The 25599-nt window shown below is 39.9% G+C and overlaps 1 protein-coding gene across 2 annotated transcripts; it reads right to left on the reverse strand.

Annotated features, from left to right (window-relative positions):
• Positions 1-278: 278 nt before the first annotated feature.
• LOC6566177 (cdc25-like protein phosphatase twine) lies at positions 279-8876 on the reverse strand. 2 transcript variants are annotated; one of them, XM_032738934.1, is made up of 3 exons: positions 8813-8876; positions 1769-1868; positions 279-1297 (listed from the first exon to the last, which is right to left on the reverse strand). In XM_032738934.1, exon 3 carries the CDS (start codon positions 1199-1201, stop codon positions 347-349), a length of 855 nt encoding a protein of 284 aa, XP_032594825.1. In that variant the 5' UTR covers positions 1202-1297; positions 1769-1868; positions 8813-8876; the 3' UTR covers positions 279-346. The 2 variants fall into 2 exon arrangements, with proteins under 2 accessions (XP_032594825.1, XP_001991947.1); XM_001991911.2 differs by lacking the exon at positions 8813-8876 and having other exon boundaries at positions 1769-1889.
• Between the last annotated feature and the right edge of the window lie 16723 nt (positions 8877-25599).

A 25599-nucleotide genomic window follows, 5' to 3' on the forward strand; every position in this document is an offset into this window, starting at 1 on the left:
GGAATTTAGAAAATCGCCAAGGGTAGCTCACCTTGTGATTAGAAAGTATATTGCCGCAAAGGAAGATTGTGTCTATCGAAAAACCAGGGTTTTCCTTGTCGTGTTAGATTCGTAATCGATTAGGAAAAATGTGTCTTATTGAAAGGCTTTTGCTTTTTGATATATATATATACTCGTATATATATATTTATTTATTTAAGATAGTTTTTCATATCATTTTATTTACAAAAAAAGAAGAAAAAAAAATTAAGTTGTGTGACTCTTCCCGCAGAGTCAGACAAGAGCTGCACCAACATTGAATTATTTCCTTCTACAAACAAACGAAACTAAACTAATTTGCATCCAATTAATATTTTTTTGACTTATGTGCGGGCTCCAAATTAGAATCGTCAAAGAGCGGACGGGAGCGGGGTTCGAGCAGGAAGCGTGCGCGTTTTAAGGAGACAGCGCAGTTGTCTCCACAATTCTTTGGCTTGGTTTTGCCATAAAACAGAGTACATTCCTTTGTGTATTCTGGCGCCAGCATGGGCACATAATTGTTCGGATTACAGAGATTCGTGTAACTGGTATGGAACTCCTTGTAGCCCTTGTAGAGCAGATACAGCTCCGGATAGTCCAACAGTGGATAGTCATCGGTATGCGCATTGCGATCAGTGGTGCGCAGGAACCGCATCAGAGTCGGAGCACGATGCGACGAGAATTCACAGTGGAATACATAGATGCTATTGCGAGCCACTATGGATGCTTCCGCCGGAAAGGCAGCCCTGATCTGGTCGTGGGTGTACAGATTGCGGGCACCACGTATGTGGCCGCCATGGAACTCATACGGATAGCGACAATCGATAATCTGATAATTATTAGACACCAATTTGAAGAAATCACCGCGCAACAGACGAGCAAGCGTTGCGCTGGATATCGTGGGCAGATCACTGTTCCGCATCCCACCGTGCAGGACGGGCAATGTGAGTGGCTTGCTCAGATCCCCAGTCAATTGCGCCACATTGAGTACATCTGCATCAGACTTCTTTATAGTGGTCGTGGCACTCATGCGAGGACGCTTCGGTCTTTTTGTCTTCAACCGGCCAGTGACCAGTGTATCCGGATCACTGGGCAACGTTGCTTTGCCAGATTTATTGGCATTTGCATCCTCAATGATGACATTATCCTCTTCCAGCTGCTGCTTGAGATCTTTACGCTCCATCACAATTCACACAATTTGCCACCAACAGCTGCTTATTCGAATTGTTCAATTGATGTTGTTGTTGTTGATCCGTCTTCTTTTGCTTGACAATTATTACTGTAATAGGCAAACAAATTTTGTTAACAATGCTTTAAATCAGCGATTTGAGCTGAGGGTATCTGCCAGTCGAGCACTCCCGACCAGAGCACTCGTAACTTGTGCACAACTGATTTGCATCGAGTATCCTGCCATTTATTGGATATATTTAATGCAGCCATTTAATGCGCTGTTTAGGCCAAGTTAAGCAATAGAGTCCGAATTTGGGTCTAGTTGCGAACTTGGCTACAAAGTCGTGTCAATCGCTGACTGATTGTTATTCAATTCCCTGCCAATAATCGAATCCGAATTGGAATTGAAACTTTTAGGCAATGTGGAAATTGTTGTTGTTGTTGTTGCTGTTGCTGCTGTTGATGATGTTGATGATGTTTGCAGACATTGCCAGCAGCAGCTGTCCAGGCATGACTCACACACATACGTATATCATATAGATACATATATATATATATATATATATAGATAGATACTCACACACACTGAAAGAAGGGCGCAGCAGTTGAGATGGCAAGTCAAATAACTTTGGCTTCAGCAAGTGAATGCGTCTGTGGCAATGGATCTCCTCCTCTGTCTTCTACACTCAGAAAATATAGAAAAAGAGTGATATATTTTTAAAAGACAGATATTTTGACTACTGAATCGGTCTAGAATGAATTGTTTAGTGAAGCAACGCTTGCTCATTTGAGTCGAACAGAAACAAGTTCACAAAAGAAATGTTTTAGAAATGTTTTCTATTATAAAGAAATAAATTCAAAAAGTGTATAAAATTTTTGTATATTTGTGTGTATTTAAATCTTCGAATAATTATCGAATAAGTAACCAAAAAGTTATTGTTTGCAGTTTGCACGTTTAAAAACTAAACCCTGGAAATGAAAAATATTTGAGAGAAATATTCGTTGGAATTAAGAAAGGATTCGATTTCAGATACATTTACTTTGTGAATAATGAAATGAGCTAAATTTCAGTACGGTTCAGTGTAGAATCAGGATGCGATCATGCATTTTTTACTAGACTAGCCAGCAATAGCAGAGCCAGCCTCATCCCAGCCTCAGCCTTAGCCTTAGTCTCAGCTGAGGCAGCTTCCTGCGTCTTTGGTTTCTCAGCATACCCTCTAAATTCAATTTCAAACTGAGTGGCTTAGCACTTTCTTTGAAATGTACTGCCTTAAAAGTCGTTCGCTTATTTTCTACAGCGGGAGATCAATGACAAACCTCTGCAAAGTATAATTTTACTGTCTTTTATATTTTATATTTGATTTATTCCTATGCATTTTGTCAAGTCAAGAAGACTTCTGTAGCAAGCTGAGTATCTGTTTACCGAACACTTTGAATTAATTGTGTTAATCAATTGTCTTGTCTTAAAATAGTGTTCATTTTTTAAGAAATACATTTCAACATTTGCAGCCAAGTAAAGACGAGCAATTTGAGTTGCATATTGCACTTGGTAACTCAATTTTCCACTCGAGTTCGACTAGAAGATAACCTGAACCGAGTTCAGTTAAACACTAGTAAAACCTCTAATATCATATAAGATGTGTACAGTGATTTGAATCAAAGCACTTATTTGTCATACGGAATAAAAGAACATTTTTAATTGCTTGAGGGATACATGAAAATAGATCATCGTATTCAAACACATATTCCAGTTTTGATATTTATATCTTCAGAGAATTGATAAACATTTCCAGGAAAGACAACTTTTTTCTATAATAATAATAATTTCTATGGGCCTAAAGTGACAGTTGATGTTGATCAAGAATATTTATAATTTATGGGGTCGGAGATGCTGCCCAACTTCAAGCTTCACAACTACATTATACAAGATATTTATATATATCTTGCCTATATATATATATATATGTGTGTCTCACACAGATTGTGCTGCTAAAGGATAACTTCTAGTCGAGAAACTCTCAAGTTTTTTTTTTACAGTTCTTTTTTATATTTTGCATTTCTTACTGGACGTCAAGACTTACGTGTGTGTGTGTGTTGTGTGTGTGTTGTGTGTGTTGCTGAATTGCCACCCCCTATTAAGTCTCACATGCGTGTTCTTGTCCCCCTCTTACCCCTTAGCCAGTCAAAAGCTAAAAGCGAAATGCGTTTTTCTATCTGTCTGTCTATTTGTTTATTTGACAACATTTTAGAGTGTGTTGTGTGTGTGTGTTGCGAGTGTGTTGTGTGTGTGTGTGTGTGTGTTGCGAGTGTGTGTGTTGTGTCTGTGCGAGTGTGGCTTATGCGCCTAGTTTGTGGCCCTTGCCAATATTTTGTGTTCACTTTCATAACCTGGTCTGTTTTTTGTTTTCTGCTTTTTTTTTAAATTGGGCTTAGGCCATAGTGTCGATGTTGTTGTTGTTGGCGAACAGATGGCGCTCGTAATTAAGTTGCCGCTAATGCCAATTTTGTGCTCTGCTTCTTCGTCTTTCTAATTTTGTTGTACTTTTGTTGCTTTCGGCATTTTGTTGGCAACTGTACTTATTTTTTTTTTTAGCTGAGCGCCACGAACAGCATTAGCAAAATGACATTGAAATATTACAAAAATTTAAAAACCATTATAAACAGACAAGAAAGCCTTACACAAAAATCCAACACCCCCCATCCAGTCCCGCAGCCCCGCAACCCACTCCTGCTATGTACATCCTACACATAAATATCTTATGTAGACACTACCTATGTAGCAAAAGGGGGGAGTTGTGTTGGGGGAGTGTGGACTAAATTCTTAACTCACTGAAAATTGCGCGCGAATAAAAAAAAAATAAAAGGAGAAAATAAGGAAAAAAAATAAATTCTATATATAAATATGTATATATCTATATATATATAAATAAAGAGGAAAATCAACAGCAGCAGCAAAGAATATAACAAAAAAATACAACAAAAAAATAACAAAAAAACCATCCACTTTTCGCAGTTTTTGTTTTGTCCTTGTCGTGTCGTTGTCGACGCTTTGCTCCTGCTCCTGCTCCTGCTCCTGCGTCCTCCTCCTGCTTTAACTGGACCGCGATGGGTGGCAAAGCAGGGGGTGGGGTGTGGAGAGGGGGGCGTTGCGTACTACCAATTTACTAGTGACCATAATCAACCCCTTTTTTCTTCTTGCCTGTTTTCTTGGTTTTTTCCTCTTGTTTTTTTCTGTTGTTTTTTTTTTTTGCCCAAACGATTGTTGTTGTTGGTATGCAAAAAAAAAGTGCGTAAGATGTGCGTAGAAGGGGGCGGAGGCAGGGAGCAGGTGGGGGGTGGAGTAGGGCAGTAGCGAGAGCAAAGTACAGCTGAACAAATCAAATAGGCAGAGGCGTCGCACGAAACGAGAGCAGAGGGGTGCAAGCGATTGAAGATAAGTGTCCCAATAATGATGCTGCTTAGAAATGGCTTTTGACCCCCTTTGCCTGTTGTCTTCGAGTGGCTAAAAATAGGTAAGAGCGGCCATCTTACATTGGGCATGGCTATATCGGCCCGACAGCTAATATTAATCAAGAATACACATATATATATATATATATATACCTTATGGGGTCGCAGAAGTCTATATATATTCCTGATCAGCATCAAAAAGTTGAGTCGATTTAATCAGCCAGAAATGCACTTGTTTTAGAGTTAAGTCACTGGAACTCGGAACATGTTCGAGGCATGTGGCCGGCATGGGAGTCATCGGTCGAAAGATTGCATTCCAAGATACCCTATCGAGGCGTGGCATCCGCAGCAATTTGCTGTAGATTCTCAATGATCCGAAGAGCGTTCCTACTGATCCTCAGCCAATTGTCGGCAGTTTGTCTTGCTCCCAATGTATCTGCATCTGCATCGCAATGCCATTTCATGTATGGCTTCCCCGATGGGTCAGTTACATTTTGCTGAATATCAAAATCTGTCAAAGGTCTTGGGAAAAATGTTAACATGTCAAGTTCGCAAGATGACATTAGTTTCTTGATGCTAAAGATGCTCACGAACTAGGGGTTAACTCTACAGCTCGTCCCCCCCCCCCCCCCTCGAACCCCATACACCCCTTAGTAGTATTGTCATTGGTCAGGGGCTACGCACATGGCATATATGCATCAAAGACTGGGCAACAACTACGCTCCATGCATATTCAAATTGGTTGACGAACGGGCTGACAGGGGGGGATTGGAGGAGGGGGCGTGGCGCAATCACAGCAACGAAAATCAAGCACACGCACTTAACAACAACAACAACAGCAACGAAAAAGCCAGAAAGAAGAAGAAGACGCTCCAATCAGAGTACTTGTAACCCTCTCCCCCTCCCCATCCCCCCCTCCACTCGCCAAATCAACAGTCCAAACCTTTTCCAGGCCATAAAACGCGACAAAACAAAAAAAAAAACAGCAAGAAAAAAAGAAAGAAAGAAGCAGATGAAGGAAAGCAGACAGTGAAAGGAAAGAAGAAAAATTAAAATACGCACAAAGTTTTGACGGCTGAATTGGCATAATGATGGGGTTAGTGACGCCCTCGGTGTGGTTTGGGGGTAACAGGGGGTTGGGCAGGGGGACGGGGTACGGGGGACAGTTGAGGTTTGCCATTGTCACTGCCCCAGCGAAACTTTTTCGGCGCTTTCCTCTTTTATTTTTGTTGTTTTTTTTTTTGTTTTTTTTTGGTTGTTGTTGTCCACTCCTTTTATGCTTTCTTTGGTCGCCATCATCGTTAATTTTATCTACGCAAATGCAAAATAATTACTTTACATTTTCTTTGGTTTTTCCCGTTTACCATCAAGAGGATGGGTGGGGGAGGGGGTCGACCCCAGCCCCTTGCGTCTAACCCTTTCGGGGCAACGGCTGTCGAAATTTATGTACTTTTGCCTTCGTCTTTTGCTTTTCCATTTTTTCCTCTGCATTTTTGTTTTTTTTTTCTTTGTTTTTGGTGTATTGAAAAGCATTTTAAAATTCAGCGCCAGCTGTCCTGCTCTATGCATATATATATAAATAAATATATATATATATATATATATATAGAGAGAGAGAGAGAGACAGGAACAGCATATATATTTAGCATTTTCTTCTTTTCTTTTTTTTTTTAATTAAAGAAAAGGGTTAAAAAGTTTTGCCGCGTTTTGCTTTTTGGGCTGGTGGCAAAAAGCGGGGTTAAAATCAAAATTTTTGCCCTCAGTTTCAGTTTCTATTTAGTTTTCATTTATTTTTTAAATGGAAATTTTTAATAACACAGATAGGGTTGCACTCGGCCTCATTACCCGATATCTATGTGCCCATGTCCTCACTGTCCACACCCCTCCTCTCCCCTCTCTCTCCCTGCCTTTTGCTATCTTGGGGTTAGTCGGAAAAACAGAAAGCAGGCGAAGAAGAAGAAGAAGAACACATTAATGTTATTTTTCTCTGAAGTTGTTTTTTGTCCCAAATATCCGCTCTCTTCCCGTTCCCGTTCCCGTTCCCCTTCCCGTTCCCCTTTTCCCGGTGTCCGGTTTGTCTTTAATTTCAAAAGACACTTGCAGCAACAAGATGTATATATATATATATATATATAGTTGACACGATATTTCAATCTGTCTTTTTTCTGTTTCTATGCAAACTTAGCAGTCTTAGTTAAAGATGGAATTTCCATGCAACTCAATCCTTCGAACTCGTCACGACTTAAGACTAAAGTTATTGCAGACAGGGTATCTTCTAGTCTAGCACTCGCTCTATTCCGATGATAGCTTGCATTCATTAAATGAAATATTCTGTTGACTGCGAAAAGTGAGCAAAAGAGCGAATCTTTTGATAGTTCACTTAACCATTGCATGATTTTATCTGCTATAGTAATTGTGGAGTGTTTTTCCTTCAGCTTGAAACACCAATTCAAAGGAATCCCCAGCTTGCAGCGGAGCAGAAACTGATTACTCTTTGCCCAAACCACTTCGGCTGCTGAAGAAGATACAACTTTTCAGCCAGCAGGAAGCTGTCCATGAAAGAAAGTGAGCAAATTTTGTTTTGAGCTATTTGCATTAAAGGCGCATCGGAATCCCAATAATGAGACTAAATAATTAACTTTCAATCAAGTCCATCAAAAAGCTGTGAAAGCAGTCGAAGCATGTCATGAATTCAACTTTCAAGTTGTCAATGCAATACTAAAATTTGCTTCGTTAATATGCCAATTTTTTAATTGCGTGCTAATTGAGCAATCTTTAGTCAGAGCTTCTGCAATCCTCTTGAACTGTATTTACACTACAGATACCCTGCTATGATCCTTGCAAGGATGTCGGAGTATGCCCTTACTTCATAGTATTTATCACACAAAAAACAAAAATAATAAAACCAAATGAAAAACATTTGCGCATTTCGATTTTCTAGTTTCGAGCCTTCAACTACTTTTTAGAGATATATTTAGTTAGTGCTACTCTAATCCTATCATTAGTTTTGACAACATATTCCCTCCAACTATGTTAAAGGAGTCCTTTTGCCAACCTCCTTCCCCTTCTCCTTCTCCATTCCCATCCCCGTTCCCCATTCGCATCCTCGCACAATTTAAACTCACATGCAGTCGCATTTATTTCTGTTCAATTTGATAATAGCCAAAGTGTGTGTGTGCGGCTCTCTCGCAGGACCTCAGTTCCTGGCGGACCTGCAGCCCATCCCCCCTTTCCCCCCAATACGCCGTCCACCCGTCCAAATCCCAACCCACACAGGCAGCAGCTGCCGGTGCGGCCACAGTGGAGCATTTAGAGTGGACGCAATGTATCAACGGCTGCTACAATCCCCCCCAACCCGCCCATTTGCCTCATCTCCCTGCTGTCAGTTCGCCTGCTGCTGCTGCTGCTGCTGCTGCTGCTGCTGCTTGCTCTGATGTCTTCTTCTGCTGCTTTCGCCCACGCACTTTCACTTTCGTTTTTACTTTCACTTGCCTGCCCCTCACTTCCAAGCTTTCGCAAGCAAAAGTGAAACTCATTTTCCCCTTTTTTTCACTTTAGCCCCAGCAACGCCTAACAAAAAAATAAAAATAAAAAATAAGAAAACGGACAAAGTAACGCAAAAAAAAATACCCCCTTGAGTTTATAACTTAAAAATTCAAAGCACGAACAAAGTTCTAATTTAAACACCGAGCTACAAAAAAAAAAAAAGAACCAAAAAAAAAGGAGAAATCGAGAAAAAAGCACGCAGCGAATACATGTCGGAAAAATTGGACATAAAGTGTACGCCAGTCGAGGCGAGTAAATAAAACTAAAAAAACAAGTCTGAAAAAAAAAATCAAGCGAGAAACGAAGCAACGAAGGAATATATACGCAGCAGCAGCAGCAGGAGCAGAAAGAAAGCATTTTGCCTCTGCCCCAGGAGTAAGTGGCGCACAGTTCTACGGCCTACATGCCACATGCCGCAGCGGCGGACAACGGTCCACACAAATCAAGTAAAGGGGTGGCAATCGCAACTGCTTCTTCTTCTTCTACTTTGCGAATAAAAAAGCCCAAGAAAAAGGCGGGCAACAAAAAGTGTAAAATGAAAAATACAAAATCCAAGTGAGAAAATGTCGTTGCAGTCGTTGCGTAGCCGACTGTCAAATATCCTGCTGCCAATATAAGTAATACTTACTGATACTGATAGCAAATTGCAAAATGTTCTTATTGCCAATGTTTGAAGATGGGTTTGCTAATTGCTTCTTTCAAGTTTGCCACAAAGGTCGTGTGTCGATCCTTGAAATATTTGCTGTTTTTCGCTTTGAAAGTTCTGCGAGATAAATGATTTTTTTCGATTTACAATGCAAAATTTGCTCGACTGATTTCTTCAATTGTTAAATGTCAATTGTATGTTAACGATAAATTCGACCGAGAATTTTCTATCGATGCTTTTGCAATTCGATTAAAATTTGTTAAGCGATTCGATATTATATTGAGGTATATTGAAAATCGATCAATTCTTATCAGCGTTTGAAAAAACGGGTAAAGTTAACTTCTATTTGAATGGAGAACTTGTAGTACAAATTTGAACGACTCGTTCATACAAACGGGATCATTCTGATCAAGAATATATATAGTTTATGGGATCGTGTATGCTAACTTCCGTCTGTCACATACTAAAGCAAAACTTTTTACTGATTTTTAGTGAGTTCATGGCACAAAAACGGAGAAATTATAATAATAAAATGATAAAGAACTGTTCGATCAGAGAAATGTACACAATAATTTTAGGATATAAATGATAAAAAGATGAGCAGTAAAAAGATCAGCTGCGAGCATGTATATATATGGCCACTAGCAAGTAGGCAGAGTGAGTGAGAAAGATCGAATATACTTTGTGATGTCAGTAAAACGTTTACGAATGCTTTCGCATGAGAGTCACAAGAGAGAGAGAGATAGAGTGATCGACAGAGAGAGAGAGAAAGATAACTATTCATGTGTTGTAGTGCCAGAAGAACGCTAATGAATGTAAAACGGTAATAAATGCTCTCTCACGAGAGTGGCAAGTAAGTCAAGAGAGAGCGAGAGAGAGAGAGAGAGAGAGAGAGAGAGCGAGAAAGAGAGAGGGAGATTATTCATGTATTGTGGAGCCAGTAAAAAGTTTAAGAATGCTATCTCTCTGCTCTCTCTCTCTCTCTCTCTCTCTCTCTCTCTCTCTCTCTTTCTCTCTCTCTCTCTGGTGCCAGTAAAACGCTGATGAATGTACTTTCTATCCCTTTCTATCCCTTCCCTACTATCTCCCTCTCTATCTCTCTTACTCTATCTTTCTTTCTCCCATCGTAGAGTGTACTCGTAGCTAACTAACTGCAAGCACCTGCAAAGAATTCAACACACTTGGCTCACTCATGGCTTCAACAGCTGCAGCACTGGTCAGAAGCCACCTGTTGTAGACCCTGGCAACCAAGCCTTTGCGCTAAAGCTAACAATTTGTGCCCTGCGCCTTATAACCAACCAGCAGGCGAAGTAAAAGGACAATAATTATAATAGCATACACACAAATCTCTCTCTCTCTCTCTCTCTGTATCTATCTATCTATCTATCTAGCTCTCTCTGTGCATGTCTCTGTCTCTCTCTCGCACGCATAGATCACAGTCTAAGCCCAACATTTGATCTATTGCGACCTTCTGCTACAAATGGGAAAGAGAATAAAAAGTTCTGCAGCTGGGCAATTGACCAATGGGCGAATGGCAAACGCCTTCAATTAATTAATATACTTAGCGCTATATGCACAACAAGTTTATGAGTATTTGTGAACTGGAGCTGGAGCTGGAGCTGGAGCTGGAGCTGAGGGTGGAGCTGGTACTGGGGGATGGATGGTGGGAGGCAAACTGAGGCTGAAGGGGTTAGTTAGGCTTATGGGTTGAGTTTGCTGCTTAAGTTATTTACACAGCATTACAAAGACCAGCGTTTTTTTTTTTGTTTTTAGCCATACCCTGTAAATTTCTAATGGTTTCGTATAGGGCAGCGTATGGGGTACATATATTTACATTTATATGGATCACAGATCGAGTCAAACTGTTGGGTATCTAACTATGACTAACTATTTTTGATTATATTAATATCATTTAATTATTCATTACAATAAATTGCAAATTTCGCTTTAATAGTTTCCCGTCAACTACTTTTGAGAAAGGATAAAGGAGAGCCTTTGCCGCATTTCAGCTATCTTTAGTTAGGGCTTCTCTAGTCTTCTCATAACGTTGACCTTTCATATAATATAATATAGTATTTTTATCACAAGTTAACTATTCACACGTAAACAAAATATGATAAAACTGAATGAGAAACATTTGCGCATTTTTCGACTTTCTAGTTTGCATTCATTCAGCAACTTTTGATAAAGGTTAACATTTGTATTTTTGTAGCACCTTGTAGCATCTTTAGTTAGTGCTCACTAAGAATGCAAACAGGAACAGAATGGCTTACAGGATATCTGCAAGTTGAGCACTCTCCGTTGGGTGCCGCTGTGCGTTTAGCATCTTATTTGAAATGTATATAAATGTCGATTTCATTTACCTAGTGGACAACCCTTGTGCCGTTGCCAATGTGGCAGAGGGACTAGGGAAGACGATGGGTGTCGAGGAGTGGAGGGAGCTGGGGAGGGGCTCCCAGCTCATTATGTCCATCGTCGAAGCTCACTTATTTACTGGCGATTGCCTTCCCGAAGGCCAATTGGTCTCGGGGTCAACGGGGTCGCTTCACTATTGTACAACAATCTTAGATATATATATGTATATATATATATACATCTGATTTGGAAAATCTTACAGCTTTGCTTAATATTTTTGTACAGGTTTTAGTGAACCGATTCGAACAGCAAAAAGACGCATTCGATTGCCAGATTTATTAAGCTAGACTGATGCATATGTATATAAAAACATTAAATTAGCTACTGATCACGAATATATATCCCATACAGATTATTTTAGTGGTCTTATTGTTATTATTATTATTATTATTATGGTTTATATTAGTATTTTCTTGGCTATGCAGAGCACTGGCGAGTCGAGCATTTAGCTTATCATTTATGCGAGTCATTTTTCATCCTTTTCAACACAAAAAATAAAAAATAAAGAAAAAATAAAGAAAAAATAAAGAAAAAATAAAGAAAAAATAAAGAAAAAAATAAAAGATGGGCAATAAGTTTTGCGCAACTTTTTTTCATTTTTTTTTTTCTTTTTTCGTTTGTGCCCTGTCGTTTTGATGAGTGGGCGGGGTCTCGAAAGGGGGCGGCGGCTACGAAATTATGTTTAATTGGACCTTGTGGGCTTTCGCCTTTTTTTATTCATTTTTTTTCTTTCTTCTTTCGAACTTGAAAGCGCTACAACTTAGATGGGTTGATATTTTCCATAAAGTGCTCAAGTGCTTCAAGATGGGTTGGGTTGGGTTGGTATGGGATGGAGGCGATTAAGTGGGCGGAGCACATCACTTAATGATGCTTAAGCTTTGATATTCTTTTGTTTTATAAGTGTTTTCATTTGCGAAATTAGAAAACGTACAACAACTCGACAGCAGCGACTCATATGCGATAGTTGTTCCCCGCTTTCATCACACTCCATTGACCAATAAATAAGTGAGGAACATAACCCAGACAATTCTCAAATTACGCCCAACATTTAATTGGGGAACTATTGCAATGAAAAAGAAAAAAAAAGAAGAAAGAAATGCATTCACCGACAGCAGCAATGCTCTCTGACTTTAGTCGGGCAAATTCTGAAACAAGAAATTGAACTTATCCAAAAAAATCATTTAGTCAACAGAGGAAATATGAGATTCTCTGGAAGATCGCTTGGCTCAATCTCAAACAAATTAAAAGCCGCAAAAGAAGAGCAATCGATTCATCACTTCCACTCTGCATCTGCAATCTGCAATCTAGTTATTCAGGTGAACTGCAGAATATCGAAAAAAAAGGGGGGGAAATAGTCCAATAATGGCAGTTTGCCCCCAACTTAAACTAATCTAGAATAGTCGGACTGTCCAGAAAAATATTCGCATTGGCAAGCATATTTGAGAAAATTCGAATTTTTTTGAACGCAAACATTACAAAAATAAAAGCAAATTTAATATAGCTCGAAGATCGGCGATCGGATTACTTATCACGGCGGATAATGGAAATTTGAACTTATAGAAAATGCGTAAAACGCATTTTGCTCGATAAGCCAGAAGCTGTCAGGTGTCAGTTGACAGATGTCAAAATAGTTGAGGCAGTTGACTGCTTATGGCATATACACTTTAATTGCCAGTCAGAAATATGGACTTTTATTTGTTGTCAACTTTTTGTGGTTGAGTCGCAATCGGTTTAGGTATTCAAATTAAAGAAAACAAATTGTGTTGGGCATTTAAATTAAATGCGAACAATAACACTGACAATAACAATGACTATGACAATGACAATGACAATCAAAGTGCAACAATGTTGGACAAAAGTTTTTGATGGCTCAAATAAAAGCACAGCAGCCAGCAGCCAACAGCAATAACAACAACAACAGCGATGAGAGGCAACTATGTATGTAAAACTGCCACATTTGCGTCACTTAAGCTGCCCGTTTAGCGGCAAGTATCACAAACACACACACACAAACACACACACACACACACACACATACAGCAACAACATAAATTAAGTTATTTTGATAATCAAAACTGAAAAGCGAACAATGTAGGCGGGTGTTTGTTGGTGTGTGTGTGTTTGTGTGTGTGTGTGTGTGTATGGGGGGGTGTTAAAGGAAACATGGGCATTCATTTGTAGTTTATAGTTGTAGTTATACATAGTTGCCAGCATGTTAGCTGGAAGGGTTGGGGTTGGGCATTTGGGGGCTTGGGTTGGGTTGGGTTGGGGTATAGTTGTTTCTGTAAGGGTTGATGATGCTGTCCATTGTAGTAGACGTTTTGCATTGACAATAGAAAAACACACACACACACACACATTAAGCTCACTTGGCTCTAACCCCATCACCAACACCCCCACCCCACCCCACACCCCTTTTACGGCCCAACCTTTGCTCACGCATTGGGCAACATAGTTAGCACAATTGTGTTGCATACTTTTTCGGGCATGCGTCAAAGCGAGATGCGAAGTGCGTATGTGTGTGTGTGTGTGTGTGTGTCCAACAACTGCCCAAGCTGGCCAGCCCACTGCCTCACACACACACACATACACACACACGCCAACAACACACACACAGAAAAATATCATGTTAATTTCCAACATTTTAAATATTTATGCTTCATTTTTACTTTTACTTGATTGAAGTCTATATTTATTTATTTGCCATTTGTTTGATAACCTTCTCCCAGGTCAAGGTCAACACTAGCAGTCAGTCCAAGTCCAGCTTTTGAACAATTAAGCAATAATATTTGAGATTATATTATATATATATATATCAAGACTATATCTTTACAATTGTGGCTGCTATTTCAATACGTAATCGATTTGTATCGATATACGCGAAATGATTAAAGGTATCGATAAAAACTAAATAAACTCGAGATCTGCTCGTTCATATGGACGAACAGACGGACAGACGGACATAGCTAGATCGACTCGATTGCTGATGCTGATCACGAATATATACTATAATATATATATATATATACTTTTTTCTGCCTGTTACATACTCAATCTTAAGTTATGCTCTTTTTACTCAAATAATTCAAAATTTCGTATCTGTATTCAATTTCTCTGAGTGCAGTTTTAAAGGCGGCTGGAAAGTGCGCACCACCTTCACGCACACAAACACACGCACACACACACGCACACACGCACACACACACGCATATATAAGCAAACTAATTTACCTACGCCAGCAGTTCTTGTTACTCAGTCACACACACAACGCATATGCAAATTTTGCAATGCTTTATTTCTGGGGGTTGGTCGCATATGTGTGTGTATGTGTGCGAGTGTGTGTGTGTGTGTGTGTGTGTGTGTATTGAGTGTGGGTGCTGCTCCCAACAAAGTTGCCCCATCATTGTACAGCCTCTCCTCACCCATCTGCCATCCTTCATACTTCCCTCCCACTCTCCAAGTTGACTGGCCGCTTTCTCCTCCTTCAGAAGTCGTTAGGCTGCCTTTTGGCCATTGTTTGGACTTATGTTTCCCTTTCACTTTCACTTTTCAAGCCATCAAGTAACCAAAACTTCCCCACCCCCATCATACACACACACACACATCATACCCCTTTCCACACAACGCCGCCGGCCGCCGGCCGCTTGCCAATGTCCATTAAGAGCGGCAGCAACAACCAAAAAGAGAAGCGGCAGCAGTGGCGAGTGGAAGAAGAAGAAGAAGAAGATGAAGCCGCATGCTGCATACATTTTAATCTTTAATTTATGGCTTATTCAAAACTAATGACACTGAAATTGTCCACCAGCAGCAGCACCCTGCCCCCCCCCCCCCACACCCTGCTGGCAAAAGGGTTTTTTTTTTATTATTTCTCTGGCTTCTGACACATGAAAGAAAATGCTTGGACAAAACACAGCTTTTCCATTTTCCACATTTTCTCATTTAAAACTGATCAAATATGCCAAAAATATATATCACGTCGAATATATATATATAAATATGTATTTTTATATAATATACAAAAACTGTTGACGATGTCAAGCTTAAGTTTGGCAAGCATATTTCATAAAGAATTCAAGAATTTGACGATCCCTCATCATATTTTTCACTTGTGCATTGTGCTGTTCTTGACTATGGATCTAGTAAATTGGTCTCACAATTGCACAGTTCATCAGCAACAAATATAGACTAGAAACTATTTCTGCTTATTCAGTTTACCTTAATTATTAAATATTTACTACTCTTTCTAGTCGTAGATTGTTTCAATCTAATCAGTGAATGTAATTTTGCAGCTCCGATTGGGAGTACAAGGAATCTTTTACCCCTTTCTCTTCAATGTTGCTATCAAACTATCCATAATCCGTTATGAATTTTTAAATTTGAAGAATGTATTTTGTTGTATTATTTCTACGATTTCTCTGGGCGATTTTATCGGTTCAGATTTGACAAAGCTATTGCTGTGTACAGTTTTGAGCAGTTCAATCCGCTCAATGTATCTTTTTGGCTGGATTTGCCACCCCGTCCACAATTCGATCTGAAATAAATCCATATCTTTATCTAGATACCCTGCAACTGTATCTATTTGAACTATGTAATGTAACGTAATGTTCCCCAGGCAGCAGCAGTAGCAGCAGCAGATGAATATTGGATGCGAGTAGTTGGCTGTCATTAGATATGCCTGGCAACCCTTAAAGCAAACGCACACACACTCGCACACACTCGCACACACTCGCACACACACACACGTGTAGCTCAAATTGTTTGCCATTTGTAAGCGTTGTATGTTTTAGGCCTTGCCTCGTTTGCTGTTGTTTTAAAATTAAAATGAATGCCCGCAAGCAATAACTACGACAAGCCGAAAAACCACCCAAACCACCCAAACTCCCCACCAACCCACCAACCCCCACCACCAGCTCAGCCCTAGCCTGCCCACTAGCCCGCCTGCTGCTGTCCAAGACAAGCCAACATCATTATGCGTAGCTGTGTGTCCATATGCATGTGTGTGTGTGTGCGAAATAATCTCGTAAATTACGCAAAAAAGGAAACACACCGCCAGGAAGAAGACACACACACACACACACACACACAGGCACACACATACACACACATACACATACACAGACAGACGAACAGGAGACGAGCAAATGCCGAAGTCCAAGTCGGGTGCTTGGAGTCAAGCTGCAACTAGAGTGGGAGGGGCAATCATGTCTATGGTCGGTGGTTGGCTGCCTTTGTTGCCAGACAACGACGCACACCACGTGGACTAAAGGAACCACACACACACACCACACACATACAAACACACACACTCATGTATGACTTCAACTTGTTGGCCACCAGGCAGAAACTAGCAACCACCAAGCAAGCAACTTTTCGACTCATCTCAACTCAACTTAATACGTCCAAGATTAAGACTGGAACCAATTGAAATACTCACCAGGTGTAGAATACGTAATCATCTAAAGTTTGGATCAACTCCAACTCCAATTGTTCACACGTTTCTAGAACGCTGAACTTATCAATGTCCATTGTCCAGCAGCTGATCGGCGTTCGATATTCGTTTGTCCAGACTGTAAGTGAAAGATGACAATTATTATTATTATTTATTACGACAACTTTAAGCTCCAAATTGGTTCACGAAACTATTTTCAATACGTTGGATTCACTCGCCGAGAAGGAAACCAGAATTGCTCCAAATTTGCGGCTATCTAATCCCGAAAAAGGTTGTCTCGAGAATGATATGGCCATGAGTCGAGTTGCTAAAGATGAGGCACATTAGACTCAATAATAGCAGTAATAATAGTAATAATAATAATAATACAACACTGTACAAAATGCTTTCCATACAAGAGCTTATCTTTCGACCGATTCTTCCTATGCCAGCTATATAGCTGGCCTATATATAGGCTACATGCTTTAGACAAGGGAGTTCGACTAGCTGCTGATAGCCAGCAGCTCCTTTGAGTTATCGATATGTGAAAAGTTATCGATGACATGAAGTCAAATTTATCAGTAATTTGAATTCTAGTTAATCAGGATATATATCTATAATTTTTTGGAAATTTATAGCCAGATTTCGATGTTGGCAGTTGGACTTAGCCTAAAAATGTTATTGTTGTGAGTCTATTGCGAATGGCCATTGTGAAGAGGATTTTCTTGATTTAAGATTGTTGATTCTTAATTTCAGATTTCAATTTATATCTCTGCTTAGCCTATGTATATTTGTGTATGTGTGAATATATTTATTTATATTTACATATGCCGCATTGTCAAATCCGTTCTGTGCCCACTTTCTGTGCCTCTTTTACACACTTCCCCCTTTGCCCCTTGTGCCCCATGGATGCCGCACCAAAATTGTAGACACAGGCATCGTGTGTCCATTCACAACACTTGCGACGCACAATATAATTTCCCCCAACCAACCACCTCTCTCCCTCTCCCTCTCCCTCTCACTCTCACTCAACTGCCTCCCCCCAAGCCTACCAAGTCGCACTCACTCACGATGCCAATGACGACGTCTGCTTTAGTCCTTTCGACCACACACACACACGCACACACACACACACACACACACACGCACTCTGGTCCACTTATGATGAGTTTACATTTTCGAAAGCGAGACATGAAAATGAAAATTGGGCAAGGAAACTTGCCAGCAACAACAACACAAACAGCAACAACAAAGAAAGTCGCCCTCACTTCACACGCATCTCTCATAGTTGGCAGTTGGCAGTTGGCCCATGTGATGGGCGTGGCAAGTGGTGGGGCGGATGTCACACATCCAAAATAGCTCACCAAAATTTGTGTGTGTGTGTGTGTGAGTGTGTGTGCAGAGTTTTGGGGCAGCTTAAAATTGTAGCAAGGGTGAAGGGCAGGGAAAGGGGCTCTAGCATACAGGAAGCCAAATGTGGCCCGTCGTCGTCTATCGTCCAACAACAGTTACCGCACACCAATCCGCCCCTCCCCAACCCCCAACCCCACCCCTCCCCTCCTCTCCCATCCCTCCTCGCCAGCAGTCCACCCACGCAGACACTGACAGCCAAGCTGCCCGTTACGTATGCATATTTTACACAAAACTAGAGGGGTGGGGGGTAGTGGGCGTGGGCGTGGGTGTGGGAGGCTGAGCCACTGCACAATGGGTAAAAAGCAGAAACTTGCTCAACTTAAGTGAATTATAAATAATAAAGTACATTTATATCTATATTTAATGTGGATATTTTATTTAAATCAAAATTGTAGATTAAATTCAAAATTGAAACTACAAATTAAATTAAATCAAATTAAACTTGCGATTTAAATTAAATACATTTAATTTTACATTGAAAGGGGAAAAATGAATTCAATAAGGACATAATAAATATCCTCAATTTTATTTTTCTCTTCCCATGATGATCCAATATTTATTGCAAGAACTGGGGAAAACCTGAAAAAGAGACAAAACAGATAGAAAATTGTTAATAAAAAATAAGCTAAGAAGCGGAAAGAAAGAGAGAAAGATAAAGCGTGAGGCAGAAAAATAAGGGAAGAGATATGCAAATCTCTGAACATAGTTCAGCACGTTCAAAGGATCAAAGGATCAATATTAGTATTGCAAATTGTATTAAAGGAAGAGAGACTTCCGTCAGCTTTTAAACACATACGAAGATTGTTCCGGATATCGATTTTTATCGATATAATAATAAATAAAAACTTAGATATACCAAATTTTAACTCGTTAGCTCTTCTAGTCTCCGAGATCGGCTTGTTCATACTCGATTGTTGATGCTGATCAAGCATATATATGCCAAAACTACAATCTAAAACTGTGTTGGCAATTTTGCGGACCTGTCCCACTGTGCCACACACAGCCAGACGCAGACGACGACGCGCCGTACAAATGAGCTTGAGCAAGGACGCAAGATGTATGCTGGTTTGTCTGTGTGTGTGTGCGTATGTGCATATGTATGCGTATGTGTGTGTGTGTGTGTGAGTAGACGATGGACGATGCAGAAGAGTGTGGTACGCCTGAAGTGGAAGGCAGGCGACTGGAGGAGTGGAGGGGGAAGTAGGGGTGAGCTGGGCAAGCGGCGACTGCTGCGAATGCTGCTCCTGACTTTCAATGTCCATGTAGACATTTTGCAATTTTCAAATACAGTAAAGACTCCCCAAGTGCCAGCATTCAGAAAACGAACATTTTTCTTATTTTTCTATGTCGCACTGTTTAATTAAATACTTGTTATTCTAATAAGATTCTTTAAAAAAATGTTTTTTGTATTCTTTTTAAATGTTCTTTCTAATCTGGAATGAAAATTGCTTTAATCAAGTCATCCTTTTTAATTAAATATTTGTTTTTTATACTTATTCATAATTTATTTATCTTTTTATTCTATTTTTTTTATTTTATAAAACAATATACCAATCTAAAAAACATTTGATTACCAAAATAATAACATTTTTTGCTTTTCTTAAATCAACGCCAATAAAAAAAGAAATGCATATATTAAATTAAAAATATATTGTTTGAATATTAATATGATTATTCTGTTTGCGAATTAAAAGCGTTCGCATTTTGTGAGTGATCGCTGTACATGCGCAGGCACACACACACAAACACACACAAACACACACACACACGCACACACACAGACGAAATGCTTTTAACATTTTCTAAGATTCAAATTTCGTAAATTATCCCTTTGCGACTTGCTGCCGTTTGCCGCATGTGTGTGTGTGTGCGTGTGTGTGTGCGTGTGTGTGTGTGTGTGTGCGTATGGGTAGGCCTTGTTGTGTGCTTGCTTTATCGATGGGCGTCTCATGTTGCGTCCATTGGCCAAAAACTACACACGAGCCACACGAGCCACGCATTTTCATTTTCATTTTCATTTGTGGCGTTCGTTTTTTGGTTCGCTTTTGGTACTTAGTCCTGGATTATTTTTGCCCAGATTCCAAATAACCGGCCCCATCGCCCTCAAAGCCACAGCATGCATAATTTCCGCTCTGTGCTCAACTTAATGTTCAAAACAGATATCTCAAACTTCAAAAACCAATATCTTCAAATGTAAATTCTCATTGCATACAATTAGGCGTCAAATTACTTGCCACTTGCCACCCATTTGAAGTTGAAGTTTCAACAACTTATCCTTACTAATATATATATATATATATATATATAACAGAATACAATATAATATATGCAATTTTCAATCAAGCCATTTCAAGCAGGTATCCAAACAAATGATTGAGAAACTTGTGAAACATTAAAATAATTTTCATGGAAACTGCACCTAATCACCTGATCGATTCTGGAATACACTAAGCGAAATTCGATTAAAGGCAATTTTTTTTTTCTTATGAAATTAAAAATATAGTTTTTAACATTTCGGTCAAGTGAAAAATTCTAAAATTTAGATTCTAATATCGGATAAGATATTTATTTGCTTTTTTTTTTTGCTGCGATCAGAATTTTTGCTCTTATCGTATGAACATATTATATATATATATATGTAGAGTTGACTGAGAAACAATCAGTAGATCGTTTTGCCAGATGTGAGCAGTTGCAGGATTTTCTCTGAGTGTATTTAGTTCTACGACTGATCAAACCGTATTATTAATATCATCCAAGTCTAAAATTTGAATATGTGTATCTAAAAAGTGAATCTAAAAGTGTGCATTTGTGTGTGTGTGTGTGAATGGATGTGTAAGCATGTGTGCATGTGTGTGTGTGTGTGTGTGCATTGTAGTAGTTCAAATTGTATTTGCTTACTTAGAGACTCTCGCCAGCCTCACGTTTGAAATTAATTTATTTTCGCCAAAGCGCGACAGTCAAATACACACACACACACATGCAGAGAGAGAGAGAGAGAGAGAGAGGGAGAGAGAGAGAGAGAGAGAGAGAGAGAAGGCTGGCCAATTGGCAAGTGAAAGTGTTGGACGGACATTTGCTGCCTCTGCTTGCCTCTGCTTGCTGCTTTTGCGCTCATCTTTTGTGGCCGTTGTCCGCGCTTTTGGTTGGCTGCCATCTGAACTTTACGCTGTCATCCGCAGCAATGGACATGTGTGTGTGTGTGTGTGTGGTGTGTATGTACATATGTGTATGTCTGTAGTTGCCATGCGGTTAAAAAGGTATCTCAAAGATACTAAATACTTTATGCATGAATGTGCCAAATAGATTTACGAGAAGCGAGAAGCGAGAAAGCAACAGCAGCAGCCAGTACTCATACACTCTCTCTCTCTCTCTCTCTCACTCATTCACTCCCACTCTATTGAAGTACATGTGTGCGTGTGTGTGTGTGTGTGGTGGTGGCTCTCACGTATGTGCATGTGTGTGTGCGCGTCGATATTAAATTTAAATTGGCGCTTGGATATTTTAGAGTCAGCAGAGTAGAAGAGCAGAAGAAGAAGGAGAAGAAGAGTAAGAGAGGGAGAAGGAGAACGGTCACGATGGCTTGCAATTAAGCTTAATGTGTGTGTATGTGTGTGTGCGTGTGTATGTTCGTATATACACAAATACATACATATGTATGTACACGCTTAGTTGCCCATTTGATGCGTATGTGCATGTGTGTGTGTGCGCTTATGTAAAGCCTTAAATATTAATAACAGTTACAATTTTTAATGATTAAAAGTTGGCGCAAATGTGCGTGGGTGTGTGTGTGAGAGAGAGGGAGAGCGAGAGAGAGAGCTTAACAAAAGTACAGTTAGACAACAAATGCCAGTCAAGTTTTGACAAGTCAGAGTTACCGTTTCCGTTAGAATCCCACCGCACCCCACCAATGCAGACAACATTTACTTGCTTTGTGCTGCCTACTTTTGGGTACAATTAAATGGCACATTGCATCAAAGCAAAAAGAGAACACAAATACAAGTACAAGCTCAAGCTGGAAGAAAGCGAATAGTGTAAGCTCAAGATCCAATCAAAGAGAGCGAATCGTATAAGAGTTGTGCTTTCAGCAATTAACAACACACTTGTGACAAGCTTATGTAATTAGAAATACAAAAAGCTACGATCCTCTCTTTAAAAGAGAAAAGAGGGCTTAAAAAAGTAACGGCAACTAGCAAAAAGAATTAATTGTCAGAGGGCTGTATGCAAAGCTCAAAGATTAAAAAATCACAAGAAAAAAAACAAGCAAAGCAAACGCATACGGAGAAATGCAACTGCACTTGTTGCACACACCGATTGTTGCTGTTGTTGTTACTGTTCCTTTTTGTTTGTTTACATTTGGCCAATGCTTGATTCATAAAAAATGCTAAAAGTCAAACGAAAAGAAAACACAAAACGCAACTTGCAAAATCAGAGCATACGTATGTGTGTGTATGTATGTGTCACACGTGTTGTACATGCAATGCATTTGCAAAATGCTCACAGCAACAACAGCAGCGCATCAGCAGCAGCAGATTAGACACGCACACAACGGGCGCACAAACAGCAGGGGCTGCGTCACTATCGCTGTCAACGTCGCAGTCAACGTCGGCAGCGCTCTTCATTGCATTGCTCATTTAGCAGCGCACGCTGCTGCTGCTCTTTCCTGCTGTTGCTGTCCCTCACACACACACATATATATATATATATATATATATATATATATATATATATATATACACTGCTGTCGATGACGTTTCATTGCCATTTTGTTGCAGTTGGCGCGCAATGCGTTGGCATGTTTAACAGTTCGTTTGTATGTGTGTGTGTGTTGTGTGTGGCTATTGCATTGTTTGCATTTCAAATTGAATTCCTTCAAAACTCAATTCCTGCGTGCCTGTTTGTCTGCGTCTGTGTGTGTTTGTATACATATGTGTGTGTGTGTGTGTGTGTTTGCGTGCGTTGTGCATCTGCTGCTTTTTCTCTGTCTCCGTTCTGTTTTGTTGTTTTTCGTATGTTGCTGTTGTTGTTGTTGCCGACGTGCATTTTTCAATTATGATTGAGCAGCATTTGTCGTTCGTTTTATTTTCTTTGCTTTGGCTTAGCTCTTTTTTTGTGCGTGCGTTTTCTTATGTATGTATGTATATGTATTTTTGTTTGTATGTGTGTGTGTGTGTGTGTGTGTATGTATGTATGTGTGTGTGTGTATATATATATATCTGTATGTATAGTTATATGCACAAATACATATGGCTGACTTTTCTAGAAGATGTGCTAAAAAAACAGTTTCTCTCATCTCTATTAGTGCATACATACATACATATGTACATATACACATATACGCAAATCAGTTGGCTCAAAAACGAAGCAGAAGAAGCATCAGAAGTGTTAAGAAAACAGGAAAAAGCCACGCAGAAAACAAAAGAAAGAAATATGTATTGAGAGAAAAATATAAACCAAGCAAGATATTTAAACGAAAACAACAGCAGCAACAAATGCACTGAGCGAAATGAAGTTTAGATCTAATATTTAAAAATGTTGGCAAAGAAATTTAAGCAAAAGAAATTGAAATCATTGATTACATGAATATTTTCCAAGTTTTAATTGTACTTTTTTCTAAGCTTATGCATATAATAGTTCTCGCTGTGTAATTGTCAATTGTAAATTGTCATCGTGTGAAGAGCAAATAGATCTTACAAGAGATGTCATTACACACATACATACATATGTACACAATACATACACATGTTGGCAAACATACTTAAACGAAACTTCAGCGAGACATGCAAATCAACGGTTAATTGGTTCTTATACAACTGCCGAGCCTTAAGCAGCAATTGCATGTTTAAGAGAGCAGCATTATATGCATGTTTAAGAGCGTCATTAACTAGTGTAATTCTGCAGGGCGACAGCGAATATTCATATTGCACACATTTACATAAATATGTGTGCATAACACACACAAATACATTCGCACATGTGTATTTACTGCCGCAAAGTCAACACCAATAATATATAAAAAAAAAAAACAATAACGCACAAGGCAAACTCCAAGCCGGCTTTAGCACAAAAAAAAAACAAGAAGAAGAAGCGGGCGCAGACGTACAGAAACCACAACAAACGGCGCAGCCGCAAAAAAAAACATGGGGGGAGGGGGAGACTAGGCAACCAACGGCTTTGGCCCTGAGCCAATGCGAGCGTGAGTCATGTGTATGTATGTATTGTATGTGTATATATATATATATTTACATGTGTACGTAAGTATGTTGGCAACTGCGACGCGAGCAGCGGCGCCAATGGCTTTCCAGAGCGGCGCTCGCATTACATAAGCAGAATCCAAAGGCCCAGCCAACAACGAAGTTCAAACTGAAGTTTAAGCTGCGGTGGCAGCGGCTTAAGCTCTTGTTTTCTTGTTGTTGTTGTTGTTCTCACTCCATCTGGCGCTCTCTCATGCTACTTCAAGCGCTCTCTTGCGCTGCGCAGCGGCTCGCACTCGTAATTAAAAAGTAACGGCGTTGACAATGACAGCTGTACGCGCTCAATTAAAAAGTCATTAACTGACACACACACGCACGTACACGCACGCACGCACGAAGAGAGCGAAAGGGAGAAAGAGAGTGGACTTAAGGACTTGCAATCGCTAGCTGTGATTGACGCTGACACGCAAAGCCTCTACCGTTGCCGCTGTTGCTGTCGCTGCCACTGCACGACACACACGCACCTTGTAATTAGAGTTGTGTTAGGCTCGCTACCTGCGTCTGCGTCTGCGTCTGCGCCAGCGCCAGCGCTCTCGTAACTGTTGCGTGTCATAAATGCGCCATAAAACTGCCTAATCCCACTGCACACCTGAGCCGGCAGCAGCAACGCATCAGCTGCTTAAGATCAAAATTGAAGCTTTTACTCTGCTGTTATTATGATTGCTCTTATACTGCTTAGTATGTACATGTGTACGTGTGTGTATATGTGTGTATTGCTGTCGCTGCTCCTTGGCCTTGTCTTTGCTTTACACATGCGCGCATTTCTATTCAATTCTGTATGTACATGTGTGTGTTTGCATTTGTTTTGGGTACATGGAAGATTCTTTATGAAAGATTTTTGAATGTACAAAACTTAACATAAGCAGACTAGTTTCATTTTACGTTTCAGTTGTATATTTGAAATATTATAAATAATTAATTATGTTTGAAATTTTTGCATTAAAGTTAGAGCCACGCCAGTTGCTCTTAGCCACTGCCCACTGTAGTTAAGCATACGCACACACATTCGCACACATTCAGAGATTTTGTTGGTTTTTTTTGTTAAGTTTGCGGCCCGTTTTGGTGCCCATTGCTTATGTCTCTGCAATCTGTCGCTACCCCCTCCTCTTTCCTTGCCTCTTCTCCACTTCCCCCTCTGACAAACCTTTGTCGCTGGCTTCATCTGTGCCTACGTCGCCCTCTCCCTGCTTCCAACCCTCCCTCCAACCGAACATCTATCCATCCACTTCTTCGTCGTGTTTCGCAGTCTTCGGCGTCGTCTT

Source organism: Drosophila grimshawi, unplaced genomic scaffold (genome assembly GCF_018153295.1).
Source record: "Drosophila grimshawi isolate 15287-2541.00 unplaced genomic scaffold, ASM1815329v1 contig_848, whole genome shotgun sequence".
Taxonomy (NCBI): domain Eukaryota; kingdom Metazoa; phylum Arthropoda; class Insecta; order Diptera; family Drosophilidae; genus Drosophila; species Drosophila grimshawi.

Excerpts from the sequence above, each read along its gene's own strand:
- LOC6566177 (XM_032738934.1), bottom strand. The coding sequence starts at position 1,201 with ATGGAGCGTAAAGATCTCAAGCAGCAGCTGGAAGAGGATAATGTCATC.